At 33.6% G+C, this 14537-nt stretch overlaps 2 protein-coding genes across 2 annotated transcripts in view; one reads left to right on the plus strand and one right to left on the minus strand.

Moving 5' to 3' along the window:
- LOC133203839 (baculoviral IAP repeat-containing protein 2-like) overlaps positions 1–14537 on the plus strand; it is a 267667-nt gene that overhangs the window by 94544 nt on the left and 158586 nt on the right. The window lies entirely within an intron of this gene.
- LOC133203900 (BTB/POZ domain-containing protein 17-like) lies at positions 8291–11236 on the minus strand. Its single transcript, XM_061339699.1, has 4 exons — positions 10975–11236; positions 10325–10423; positions 9030–9936; positions 8291–8722 (listed from the first exon to the last, which is right to left on the minus strand). The coding sequence occupies exons 1-4, from the start codon at positions 11178–11180 to the stop codon at positions 8525–8527; spliced, it is 1410 nt and encodes a 469-aa protein (XP_061195683.1). The 5' UTR covers positions 11181–11236; the 3' UTR covers positions 8291–8524.

A 14537-nucleotide genomic window follows, 5' to 3' on the forward strand; every position in this document is an offset into this window, starting at 1 on the left:
GAGGAAACACCAGTCTGCGCTGAGAGAGAGAGAGAGAGAAAAAAACCTCGATTGTCTTAAATTGTCTCACATGCTTCCTTCGAATACCTGTACAAGTATTCTATAAATACAACAGCCAATCATACTGGCCGTCTATATATCAAACATGTATTCGAACGACACACGTGTTGTGATACATGTTACTGAAATATATGACCAATACACACATGTAATTATGTACATGTATATTCGTTGCGAGTGTGAGTTTTACAGAAGCGGTGAGAGTCTCTTACTCTCTCTCCTAACTTCATATCCCCTTTTTATCATAACTCGCGTTGCTAGACGTTGTGACGAATATAGATTGCTTTCTGAATTCTAAAGAAATGGACCTGGCATTATGTAACAATTAACGTTCGATAAGAAAGACCCAAACGTTCCATTCAAACGACTTCTTCAATGTGCATCATTGTACGTTAATTGATAATTTAAATGAGCGTGTTAAGAGTATTTCAGGCTCCAGAGCATAAATAATTATTGATTCCCACATCACTTTCGAATTTTAAGTTGGGAGAGTCATATTTAATTCACCACAAATTTAATTACTCTGCATCCACTTCTTAATTCGACTAACAAATAAATGTGAACGTCTTCGGCAACATCTTGGGAAAAAAGTGTTTGTGAAACACTGATGCCCCTGTATGGCAGCTCATGGCGAAGTTAAATTTTCTCAAATGCAAGTCAAACTCCAAGATCAAGAGATCAAAAATAGTGTTACCCAAAGAAAATACTTGTGTCAATGGATATACCTAGTAAATAATAAAGTCCAAGCACCAGTCATTCTAAAGTCGTGGTCAAGATTAATGTTTTATAAAAGTGGGTCATACTCCAAGGTCAGGGTCAAAGGGTCAAAATTATTGGTACGCAGGGGAAGACATTGTCAAAAGAAATACACATGCAAAATATAAATACCCTAGCTTTAAGTTAAAGTTTTTCAAAAGAAGGTCAAACTCCAAGGTCAAGGTCAGAAGGTCATACTTATTGGTAACCAAAGGAAGGTCTTGTCACAAATATTATACCTGTGGAATTTGAAAGCCCTAGTGCTAACCGTTCAAAAGTAATGGCCAAGGTTAAAGTTTTTTTTAAAGTGGGTCAAACTCTAAGGTCGAGGTCTAAAGGTCAAAAATATTTATACCCACGATAAATACAAGTGAAACATGAAAGTCCAAGCACCAAATGTTCAAAAGTTATGGCCAAGGTTATAATTTTTTTTTTTTTTTTTTGGCAAAAGTGGGTCAAACTCCAAGGTCAAGATGTCAAATATATTGGTACCCAAAGAAAGGCTTTGTCAAAAGGAATACACATGTGAAATATGAAAGCCATAGCTCCAACCAATCAAAAGATATGGGCAAGGTTTAAGTTTTTGCGGACAAACAGACACACAGCCAGACAGACAGACGGACGGAAGGGCAAAAAACTATATACCCCCAAATCTTCGATTGCGGGAGCATAATAACTTTTTTTCTTTCAAAACTACCAGATACGAATCTTGTAAATTCCTTTTAGTGATTTCTTCAGCTTTTTTAAATGTCCATCATGCGAACAGGTGGCGTTTATCTCCCAGCAAATATCAATCTTGCAAAAATTGTTTTTAGTTGGTTTTTTTATCAGTTTTCTTTTTGATGGTTCATCAAAACTTTATCAGAACTAATTTCTGACTTGCAAAATGATGCAACCGATTAAACAAGACAACAAACTGCCGGAATATGAAGCAATTAATCACTCTTTCATCCCTTCTCTCCCTTTCCCCATCCCTTCTCTCCCTTTCCCCTATCTCTTTCTCTCTCTTCCCCCTCTCCAGTCTTCTCTTTATCCTATTCTCTCTCCCATCTCTCTCCTCTTCTCTCTCTCTCTCTTTCATAGGGATGTGAATAATTTATAGTTCATTATATTACTGCCATATATAACACCTTAGTCTCCAAGAACAATATATATAGGTAGATTTAATTAATTTTTTTTTTTAGTGTTTTAGGTCTGTGAATTACTATAATCGCTAAAAATTACGGTAATTGTTGATAAGATATAAATAAGATCACGTCCAATGACTTTTAATAATTATTTTAAACATTCTTGAACAATATTCATTTACTAAAGAAATACATTTGTTTATTTATCTTCGAGGTAAACCATTCGAATGTGCAACGTATATACAACGTTTACACAAGGATTATGTTTTTGTCACTACTTGAACTAATGTCTCTGTCCCTTTCACAACGTATTTAAAAATTCAACTCTTAGATTTTTCATTTTCATTGATAATTTAAAAAAACAAGCGGTGGGGGTTTAATCAATGATGCACAGTATATTAAATTAGCTTTACACTAAATATATAATATTCATGTAAATGTTAGAAAAATGGTCTTCATCGCTAGAGTATATGATTCTTTATTCTTTTGATCGTATTCATAAGTTCCTGGTCAGAATTTGAAATCTATTCGTATTAGTAGTCAAATATGAATTGTTTGTGCTGTATGTCCGGTTTGTTGTATACGGTCTGACGAAGGCTCAAATAACGCGAGTTACTTGATACATGTAATCGTCGTAAGATGGCTAGGTCTGTAATGAGATGAACAGTTATACATTAGTTAATAAATACATTATACATTGATTTGGTCAATGATTAACAAGTTAACACTTTTCATTTCAAATACCCTTTCAGGTATCAGTGTAAAATCCATGCAACAAATGTAATTAACCAGTAATAGCCGTAAAAAACGAGTTTTGACAAATTTGCACACTATATATAGAACTCAATTTTAGATGATGTCCAGTATATATATACACTTACTCTTAGAAAAAGTACATGTAGAGAAGTTTTAAAACAAGGCTTTTGAGGTAAAGAGAATCCCTGTCGTATACGGTTAAAATTACAACAACAAAAAGCAAGCAAACGAACAAGAATTCAAATATCCCGGAAAGTGCTGGTGTATATTGAATTATTGCATGTGCGGAAGGATGGCTCAAATAATTTGAAAGTTTCTGCTGCTTTAAGCGTAACAGAGAATTAGTCCTTTAAGGGCATATGGTACAAACAAAAACAAGATGTGTTTGTGAAACACTTATGCCCCCGTATGGCAACTTATAGCGAAGGTTAAACTTTTTCAAATGCGAATCAAATATATGTTGGTACTCAAAGTAAAGTCTTCTCACAACAAATACACTTGTGAAATATGAAAGACCTAGTACCACCTGTTCAAAAGTTATGGCCAAGGTTCAAGATTTTTAAAAGTAAGTCAATCTCCAAGGTCATGGTCAAAGTTGTTGGTATCTAAAGGAAGGTCTTGTCACAAGAATTACATATGTGAAGTACGAAAGCCCTAGCCCTAACCTTTCAAAAGATATGGACAAGGTTAAAGTTTTTTAAAAGTAGGTAAAACTCCAAGGTCACGGTCAAAGGGTCAAAGTTGTTGGTATCTAAAGGAAGGTCTTGTCACAAGAATTACATATGTGAAATATGAAAGCCCTAGCCCTAACCGTTCAAAAGTTATGGCCAAAGTAAAAGTTTTTTAAAAGTAGCTAAATTCCAAGGTCAAGGTCAAATGGTCAAAGTTGTCGGTATTTATAGGAAGGTCTTGTCTCAAGAATTACATATGTGAAGTATAAAAGCTTTAGCCCTAACCGTACAAAAGTTATGGCCAAGGTTAAAGTTTTTTAAAAGTAGGTCAAACTCATAGGTCAAGGTAAAAGGGTCAAAGTTGTTGGTATCCAATGAAAGGTCTTGTCACAAGGATTACATATATGAAGTATAAAAGCCTTAGCGCCAACTGTTCAAAAGTTATGGCCAAGGTTAAAGTTGGGTAAAATTTTGCAAAAGTGGGTCAGACTCCAAGGTCAAGGTCTAAAGGTCAAATTTGATGGTACCCAAAGAAAGCTCTTGTCACAAGGAATACACATGTGAAATATGAAAGCCATAGCCTCAACCAATCAAAAGTTACTTCACAGTGTAATCCTTGTGACAAGACCTTCCTTTGGATACCAACAACTTTGACCTTGAAGTTTGACCTACTTTTGGAAAACTTTAACCTTGGCCATAACTTTTGAATGGTTGGTGCTAGGGCTTTCATACTTCACATATGTGATCCTTGTGAAAAGACCTTTCTTTGGATACCAACAACTTTCATCCTTTGACCTTGACCTTGGTGTTTGACCTACTTTGGAAAACTTTAACCTTGGTCATATCTTTTGAACGATTGGTGCTTCAACTTTCATATTTCAGCTGTGTATTTCTTGAGAGAGGGCCTTTTCCTTGGGCACCATTACTTTTGACCATTTGACCTTGACGTTTGACATACTTTTGGGGAAAAAAAACTTTAACCTTTTCCATATCTATTCAATGGTTGCTGCTAGGGCTTTCATATTTCACAGGTTTATTCCTCGAGACAAGACCTTACTTTGGGTACCAACATATTTGATTTGCATTTGAGAAACTTTAACCTTCGCTATAAGTTGCTATACGGGGGCATCAGTGTTTCACAAACACATCTTGTTTATTATTATTATTAAAATATTCATCAATAATGATGTTTCCTATTTTCATTAAAACAATTTTTCACTTTTCTCCTGAGAAAATCTTTGCAAAAAGTAACACTAGAAGATTTTATCTGATTAATTTACTGCACTAGAGACATTAATCTATGACCATGAAAGCCATCCCCAATCTTCCTTCCAGACCATGCATCATCATATTTTAACGTTGATCTCCTTCCATTAAGTATAAAAGTATCAAGCCATGCGTGGATCCAGGATTTTTTTACCGGGGTGGGGGGGGGGGGGGGGGGGGGGGTGGGGGACGGTTAAGGGGCCACTGCTTCCGAAACTTCTTTGACAAAAAAAGTAGCTTGCCCAAACATGAAAACTTTAATGTATCTATTTCGTGGAGGGGGGTTCTAATTTCTTCAAATTATGCCTTTCCTCTACCATTTTACATGGGGTCCGTATTTCAGGGGGGAGGGGGGGGGCAAAGTAATTTTTTTCGTAACTTTACATAGTAATTTTATAACTCTGAAAATCCCAGCGGGGGTCCACCCCCTCCCCCTTCTAGATCCACACATACAAGTAGCCGAATTTATGATTGCTAGGATGAATACTTTATAGTATGTACATTGTAATCTTTCAGGGGTTTTACCTGGAAGGTTTTAACATAGCTTATATCATAAATATTAACTTCTTTGACAAAAAAAGTAATTTGCCCAAACATGAAAATTTTAAGTTTTAACCTATCTTTTTCGTGGAGGGGGTAACTTTACATAGTATTTATATATATATATATATAATGTAAATATTATATATTATTTATAAAAAACTTACTCCTTCCACTAAGAATTAAAGTACCAAGTCATGCGTAGATCCAGGATTTTTCGGCTACTTGTATGTGTGGATGTAGAAGGGGGGGGGGGGGGGGACCCCCGCTGGAATTTTCAGAGTTATAAAATTACTATGTAAAGTTACTTACTTACTTTACATGTAAAGTACACATATAATGTTAAGTTAGTTACTCCTTAAGTAGGAGATCTATCATCCAAAGAAGATGTGACTAACTGCATCGCAGATTAAACTCCATTGAGAGATTGGCATCTTCGCTAGCCAAGGGTGACGATCCGCTCCTATCCTCGAAAAGAGGAGAGGAGCGGATCGTCACCCTTGGCTAGCGAAGATGAGAGATTGGAAGGAGGCCTGACCCCCACCCACCCACTCCCACCCCCCTCCTTCGCCAATCGTCGACAAATAGATACAAGATATACTTATTACCTCTTATTCTTCATAAAACAGAAATTTAATTAAAAATTCATATATATTTTTTTCCCAATTGCGCTATTTTGTTGTAGTACATGAAATTTCTTTGAAGAGTAGAAGAATCATCAAAACTATTCAGTCGATTTTAGCGAGATGGAAAGGCATCACGAGCAATTTTTTTCATTTCGTTTCATAACTTGGTGACTCTTTACCACAGACTAATTGATTTATTTATACACAGAAAGTGGAATATAGGGTTAGGATTTTTTCCTCTCTCTAAGGCTCTGTGTACAAATTTACTGATAAAATTTCAGACATGTGGGAAGACAAACCAAATAATCCCGGCTCCGTAACAATATACCCTTCTTTGACACAGGAAATTATATCGATATACCATGAGCAACTTCGAAAACCAGAATATTGCCAGCCGAAATCTATTAATGTTCCGGAAATCTATTACGTCAGTCATGAGCAGTTTGGATTAGAACTTCATTATAAATCTTTGAAATAGTTCAGCTTTATTGTTGATAACTTTTTATCCTATTATGTAGCTCCATATTTTTTTAATAAGCAAATCAAACATATTTTTCCGATGGGAAAAAAGATTCCAATTCCTCTGCAAGAATGCCTAATCAACTTGCCATATTCCTCTTCAAAAGTTTAATCACTCATGCAGATGATCAGCGCTTCAGGCTGAGTAAAGTTATTTTTAAAAGTTATCAAAATCATAAACAACTGTTAGGTTTTTTTTCCTTTTCCCTCGAGTAACAAAATTTGTGGTACATGCAATTCTAAGATGTAAAGCAGCCGCTCACTGCTCTGGAAGAATAAGGATCATCACTAATTTTTTCTGATCAGATATATACAGATCTGCAGCTGGTAATTGTCTGCTTGCATTTTTGTAAGAGACGGCAGCTACGCACCATTAAGATGTGTTCCGTGCACATCGAAATACCTGCATATTTTTTACCAGAAACAATGTACACGTATTCCTGTAACAAACCCAGCCTTCTTACATGGTACTAAATGCACAATCGTTTTAGTAAGAGAAAACAAATCTTTATACCATTTTCATTGCAAAATATAGGTTTTTTTCAACAAAATAAATAAATGAAAGTTCATGGGTAAAGTAAACAACTACTTCTATACTCTAAGTGTACTGCAGATTTATATTTTTACAGTTCAAATGATTTAGAAAATAAGAGGCCCATGCACAACAATGCTCACCTGAGTGACTATGGCCCTTCTGTTCTTTATCAGCAGATTTTTCACTATATATTCCTATGTAAAATTAAGATAACTTATTGTGCCCCACCCTACCCTTAGGGATGATGATTTGAACAAACTTGAATCTACGCTACCTGAGTACGGTTCTATATAAAATGGACTAATAATGGCTTTGCTCTTCTTCAGAAGAAGACTTTAAAGATTTCTCCTATGTATTCCTATATGTAAAACTCTGATCGCCCATCATGGCCCCACCGTACCGCTGGGGATAATGATTTGAAGAAATTTAAATCTACACCATCTGAGAATGCTTTCATATAAATATAACTAGAATCATGACTTTTTGCTGTTCTTGAGAAGTAGATTTTTGTTAAAAAAATTCCTATGTATTCCTCTGTTAAAACTTTGATCTCACATATAGTGGCCCCATTGTAACCACCCCCCACCCCCAGTGGGGGTGGGTGGAATTATTTGAACAACTTTGAATCTACATTATGTCAGGAAGCTTTCACATAAGATTCATCTTTTCTGTCCCAGTGGTCTATTTCTTAATTATCTCCCCTTTGAAAAAGGTGTGGCCCTTCATTTGAACAAACTTGAATCACCTTCACCCAAGGATACTCTGAGCCAAGTTTGGTTGGTTCTAAAGAAGAAGATGAATATATGAAAAAGTTAAAATGACAATATTAAGGATAAACAAATTTCTATCAGAAAAGCTCAGTTGAGCTAATAATAATATTCTTAAAACAGTGAGACTCTGTCTGGAAAAATAGGAATAACAAAAATCCCATAAAAATTTCTGTTCACAACACAGAAGGGAAAATGTCCTACCCTTTTTCATATGGAAATACCTCGTTGAAAAGGTTCGTAACTTTTTTTACTGTCATATTAAAAACCTTTGGACCTGGCCAAAGAATTTTTTTTTTTTTAGAACTGTTGTTCAGAAAACAATTTTGAATATATACTGAGTGTAATAAGCATATTAATATACATATACTAATGAACTGATGTTCATTTTTTTAACAGGTCTCATAATGGCAGTTTATATATACATGTACATGGCTACATAAACAAAGCAACTATCATAAATAGTGAACACATACCTGTACATGATACACAATAATCTATGAACATAATAATAAAGCCATATTAAGCTGAAATACATTTCATCTTATACAATTCTTCTGCTTGTATGGATATGACATGCCTCTAAGAATAAAATTTCTTTAGGATTAAAAATTGGTCGAAGCTCAAAAATCAAAAAAGATTGAAATATCAAAAAAAATAATGAAATAAATTCACATAAAAGACAAATTCTTAACTTTACCTAAGTACCAGGTAATAGATTTTAAAAATGCACAGAAACACACACACAATATTAAAGTAAATTTCTCTCTAAAAAGATCACCGAATGTATAGAAATTAATTCAGCAAAAATGAAGATAAAGAAAATACCATGGTACAATAAACTACAAAGATGCATGCCTACAAAATCTATTAAAAAAAATTCAGCTGGTTTTTAAATGCATTATCTCTTGGCTCCATCTTTTCCTTCGATTACATTCAAAACCTTGAGGAACAGAGTCGCCTGAAAGCTTCCATTGACAAGGTAAGAGGAGTTATTCTCATGGAACTTCTCCACAGATATAACATTTTCTATCTCAAGTTTAGGGGTCTTCTGACAGAAATCAAAGGTCTTGGTTACAGTGTGGGCAGCATATTGTACCTAAATGATTTACAAAAATAAATACATGTATCTAGAAATATTTCCCTCTTTCTTTTTTTTATTAATTTCAGCATTAGCATCAAGCAAAATGGAATTTAATAAATAATTTTAAATTGATAAAATTAACTTCTATGAAGCTAACAAAATTTACTTCTTACTATCATTACATAAAATGTATTTCACCTGCTAATCATATAAAAATAATTCATTAATTTAAAAGAAAAAAAAACATGACACCTTGTAATTTTTTACTTTGTGATTTTATATGGAAACTCTCTCTCTCTCTCTTGCAAATAAATATACACACCTGATTTTTCTTCCCATAAATGACTAGGGTAACTTCTACAGTAACAACTTCTGGGGTCAGGATTGGGTTCATGCGACGAACAACTAGAGTTGTCTTCTCATTATGTTTTCCAAGGTAGGTTTGATAAAGCAAGTGGGGTTGAAAGTATCCCTTCGGGAAGAACTCAACATGAAAGGTGGCTTTTACTTGGCCAGTTTTGTTGCTAGATGGATTGAACTGTATGGGAACCTTGAAGTTATCTTCTATTATTTTACTGTCAATTTTGGCCTTGACCTGGTAATTTTTCAAGGTTAAAGGGCAAGAAATTCCATAATCTGGGGAACTGTAATTTCTGTGTGGTTCCACCATGGTGCTGGACAATTTATCCACATCTTCACTGAGAAGTGAGTGTCGTCTGTATGCTTGTAAAAATTTTTCACTAAACAGCTGATGATTTTCCTTATACAGATCTGAATGCTCAATGTCATACAACTGTTTGGGGGTCATTAGTGGAAACCTGACTAGGGGCAGTAACTCCTTCAAAACTTCAGCCACATCTTCTTGATGAGTAAACCACTCAGCAAGTTTCTTCCAAAGATGGTGCTCACTTTCCACCACAATATCAGAACTCTTCAGGAATTCCTGAACTTCAATCTTATTCAGCATCAGCCAATCAGGAGAGTTTTGTACAATATGGAAGTTGGAGAGGATGAACTTAAAGGTTTCCTCCTGTAGTTGACTATAGCCTGTGATTTTAGCATATTGGTACCAGGATAATGCTCGATTGGTGTCCGGGGATTCCACTACATGTTGCAGCATGTACTCAACACAGGACGCACACAAAGTACGAATTGAGTATTTGTCGGCCAAAATTAGAACTGGCAATACAGTAGCAGTAGTCAGAGTGATGCTTCCACAATACAAATACCTAGGTTAAAAAAAAGTATTGCAGACATATGTATATATGTACAAGGTATTTATAAACTTTATTTTTTAAAACTTAATTGTTTGAAGTATACAAATGAAACTGTTGAATATTCTGGGTTTTCAATCATGCAGATACAGTAAAACATGCTTATAACAAAGTACCATGGATGGACGATTTGCTTCATTATAAAGTTAATGTAATTTCTTGTATCCATTGAGTTAACAATATGTTTTTAAGCCACCTGGAATGAAAATCACTTCTCACTGTAAACGTCAATTCATTAGAAGTGTGTTTTTGCTATAAATGTGTTCTACTGTATATCAATAACACACATTTGACAACATCATTGATATCATTCAGTGAATTAAGATTTATTTTGGAGACCTACCTGAGGAAGCCTTTAAAGACAGGTAAACACTCCTCATCCTCGGTGAGGGTGACTTCTGGTTGGTTTGCCTCATGCCATCTGTCCTCATTCAACATGGCTCTAAATACCGAATAACAAAACATATTAAACAAATGTTGAATTGGACATACATGTACAATATGTAGATTTGTATCAGGGAGAGAGTTATAGACTGTGGTATAAGAAGAGTCTCATGAAGGTATTCAGGTCAAAAAACTCAAGAAAATGATGGAAGTCTATAACAGGGATTGGGGACATCAGCCCAGTAGCTCAGTGGATGAGCACATGCATGCAGTGTTCTCCAGCGGTACCAGGATTGAATCCAAATCTAGTCAGCACTTTTCTCTGCCCATTACGCAATTATACAAATATTTAAGTGTCACCATGGTCACTATGCATAACATTTTTGTTATTCTTCTGTACTTTAACTGACCTGAATGTGTGTAAGGACTAAGCTAGAAGAGGGGAAAAGGAGAAACTTAAAATTTACAACACAACAGCAGTACCCATGCATATTTGAACTTTAAAAAAAAAATCTTATTATTAATGGCATTAAAATATGTAAAACCTATTACTAAACTCATAGAATTTTTATTTAACTTGAAAATATTCATCTTAAATTTCTTACTTACTGGAAGACCTCACTAGCTGTAATTAACACAAACTTGTGGACTGAGTAACGGTTCACGCCAACAACCAGAACAATGTCGCTAAAAGATTCACTGTCAAACAATTCTTTATAACTATTGACAATGTGCTTTCCATCATCAATCATTTCCTCTGAGGGATCTTTAGGAGAAATGGCATCAGATGATGAACAAGCCCTTTTTGCATCCATTCTGGTTCAGATCATTTCCTGTTCATTTGCTGTTTTATTTGTGGAAGGAATCTTCACCTGAAACAAAGAATTATTTTGAAAAGTTTTATAATTTTCAGAATTTATGATTGAATCCCATAAATCGATACATCATTTTTTAACGCTTTTTTTTTCGTAATATATATCGATTAAAACCTGAAAATTATTTTCACCCCAAGATTTACTCCCTTTGGTTTTGTACAGTTCTGTTAACATAATGACGTCTTTTATTATATAAAATTGCGATTATTGCCAAAGAAACTTTACAATGTAACATAGCATTCTTTTATTAAAGTTAATCAGAAACAATTTAAGTTGCAAAGATCGATAGTGAGTAAAAAAAGAATTACAATGTTATCAATCAATTAACACCCTGCGAAGGTGTTATAACACTCAAGCTCAATAAAATGGTGCAAATGATGTCGCTGTGGGTTAAGGGTAAAAAAATAATGAAATGTCAAAGAAAATACTTTTTGAATGAATGCATGAATATGTAACCTTTAAGGCAAAAATACAAAAATGAAGTGAACAAATCATATTGAGATATTTTATTTGGCATATAGTGAGTTTTTGAAACGTACGTTACTGTCTCCAACATCGACTAATTACACTTAAATGGCTATTTTTTGTACAAATAACAGTTGAATCTTAAATTAGATAGCATATGTCTTCAAAACATTTATTTGTAAAATGCTTTTAATAAATTATTGAGCATAATCACAAATATATTACCAAACTTTAATTTGATATCCCCATGTCGCCAGAAACAAAATAAAAACGGACTGTGACATTAAATATAGTATGAGTATTCGGTATTGTATGCCTGTAAGATTGGAATACGTTTTATTTTGAAGGAAACTTCTTGAAAATTAAAAATAAATGGTACAAAGCCTTGTATATGTTACCAATTTTTTGAAATTACATTCTATCTTCCTAGTTTACATGCGTATGGATAGGCATGAAACATTCATTGTATTAGTTTAATAGATGAAATAGAATGATATCATGGTTAAACATGTGATACTTTTTCTTCTATCCAACAACTGTATTCCATGCTCCAACCATGATTTAACAATGTCTTATTGTTAGCTTACTATTTAAGAGAAAATGATTAAATGAAACAACCGTTACCGAAACATTCGTTACCAAACCTCTTAAAAAAGAATGATTTATGAGTTCAAATATCTTCTGCACATATACGTAGTCAAATATTTTGTGCCAGTATTCAAATTTTGACATCCGGAGTACGGTACTGCCTTTATATGATTTTTTTTCTAAAGTCTAGACAGTGTTGGTAAGTTTGTTTTCTAGAATGCAATAACAATGAATCAAATTGAATGAATTAGTATGCAACTGTTAATATTTATATAACAACCGACAACAACTACGCAACCAATATCAATCTACACATGAATGTCCTCTATTAGTCTTGAAAGGTGTTGAAACATTCGTTACCGAAGGTAACGAATGTTACGAAATTTTTAACAAATCATATATCAAAATTGCAACAATATTTACAGAATTTCTTTCATGACTAATTGTTCGAATGTAAACTTTATAGATTGATTTGTATCATTTTAAGCTTAAGTTGCATAAATTTTATTATAAACTGATTCTAGAGACGCATTATTGAACACACACATTAATTCTGAAGAAAAAACACTAATTGAAATTATTTAGAAAGACATTTTTAGATTGAATCATATGATATTGATTAAACAAAGGCTTGAGTTTCTATTCTGAATCTACATCAGGGTTTTTTGTTTCTCTCTTATAATTTTGATACTGTTAAACTCGCATTTTATGTTAAGTAACGTACGTTTCAGCATTTTATTTTGGTTGAACTATGGCATTGACCCAAGCAGAAATACGAAGGAAGTTTGCATTGATGGTTAAATGATTTCAAGCTAAAAGTCATCAGAAAAATTGTTATTTACATTATTTTAGGTTCTGTTAAAACGTCTATACAGACAATTTTACATATATCTCTTATCCGTTTGTACATATAGTACAGTTCAAGGAAAATATGACACGATGATATATATGATGCAGTTCAAATTATGATTTCTTTTGACATTTTCAATACCATGGCACAAGTAGAGTAGAAATTACTTCTCATGAATTGGTCCATTTTGTTAGAATTAATCTTAAAAACAGTAAATATTACTTCTCATGAAACATTCCTTACATACGAACGTTGTTGCATTTGAAAGTGTAAATAAGAACAAGATCACAATTCATGAACAACATTTTATTTAACGTTTCTATAAATGGATCCTCTATTCATTTAGAACCCCCATTTGCGCTGGGCAGTTTTGATTTTTCTTGAGGCATATTTGAAATATAAAATTTAAGAAATATGTCAAATTCATTTGAAGAAAAAAATATAATACGACAATTTGACTGCATCAATTCATAAAACACATTATGACAGTTGACCTTTTTTGTCTTATCACGAAAGTAAATAGACTGATTTGCTTTTGACATTGAGGATTTATTACAATCTATATTATTTCATCCTAAAATCTTAAAGGAAAACTACTGTATGATACGTAACGCTTGTTTCTCAGCAAATAATGATCAACAATACACCTTTATTTCAAATTGACGTAATTTCTTAACCAATGAACTTAACTTGAAAAGTCTTTGGGTATACAAACTTGATATGTTGATCTATCCGAAAATGTTATTAGCAGATGGATAATCAAAAGTCGATTTTTGAAGAAAAAATATCTTGAATTGCACCAATTTATTGAGTTTGGGTGATAAACATTCCTGATGCCGATGCTCTGTTCATCAAGTGTCTATAGAAAATACATGCAAGACATAAACAATCTAAATGGCATAAGTGGCAGAAAAAACACTAAAAGATTTTGATAAATTTGACGAGTTTCTTAACTTTTTTAAAGATTTTTCATTTTTGTTTACCTCAGGCCACCTGTCAAAAAATGGCGACTCGGAGTCTAGTCAATTCGATCTAGGAAATATTCGCGTTTTTCCTAGAGAGACTGCATGGTGTGTATGTTGGTCATACTCACATAGAAAAGAGACTGCTTCAAGTTTATGTATTGAATCATATAGGAATTATCAAAATCCTTATCATGACTCACACTCACCCTTTTCTTAAAAAAAAAAAAAAAAAAAAAAAAAAAAAAAGCACCGTCGGTGCAAAAGAAGGGGGGGGGGGGGGGGGGGTAAAGGAGTAGAGAATTTTTTTTTATGTGCATTAAATATCGGTCGAAACCATTCTGATTTCTTATAAAATAAAAAACTAATTTTAGTTTATTTTTGATAATTTTCCATTGGCAGTCTTAGCATTTCGGCGTATAGAAAGCACAG

The sequence above is a fragment of the Saccostrea echinata genome, unplaced genomic scaffold (assembly GCF_033153115.1).
Source record: "Saccostrea echinata isolate AGI-Se365-2 ecotype Australia unplaced genomic scaffold, CSIRO_AGI_Sech_v1 ptg000052l, whole genome shotgun sequence".
NCBI classification, from domain to species: Eukaryota; Metazoa; Mollusca; class Bivalvia; order Ostreida; family Ostreidae; genus Saccostrea; species Saccostrea echinata.

Bases quoted from the DNA above. Each gene is read 5' to 3' on its own strand.
- LOC133203900 (XM_061339699.1), bottom strand. From the start codon at position 11,180: ATGGATGCAAAAAGGGCTTGTTCATCATCTGATGCCATTTCTCCTAAA. The intron at 10,424-10,974 runs GTAAGTAAGAAA...TTCGGTATTTAG, and splicing joins ACAGCTAGTGAGGTCTTCCA to AGCCATGTTGAATGAGGACA. The intron at 9,937-10,324 runs GTAGGTCTCCAA...TTTTTAACCTAG, and splicing joins GTCTTTAAAGGCTTCCTCAG to GTATTTGTATTGTGGAAGCA.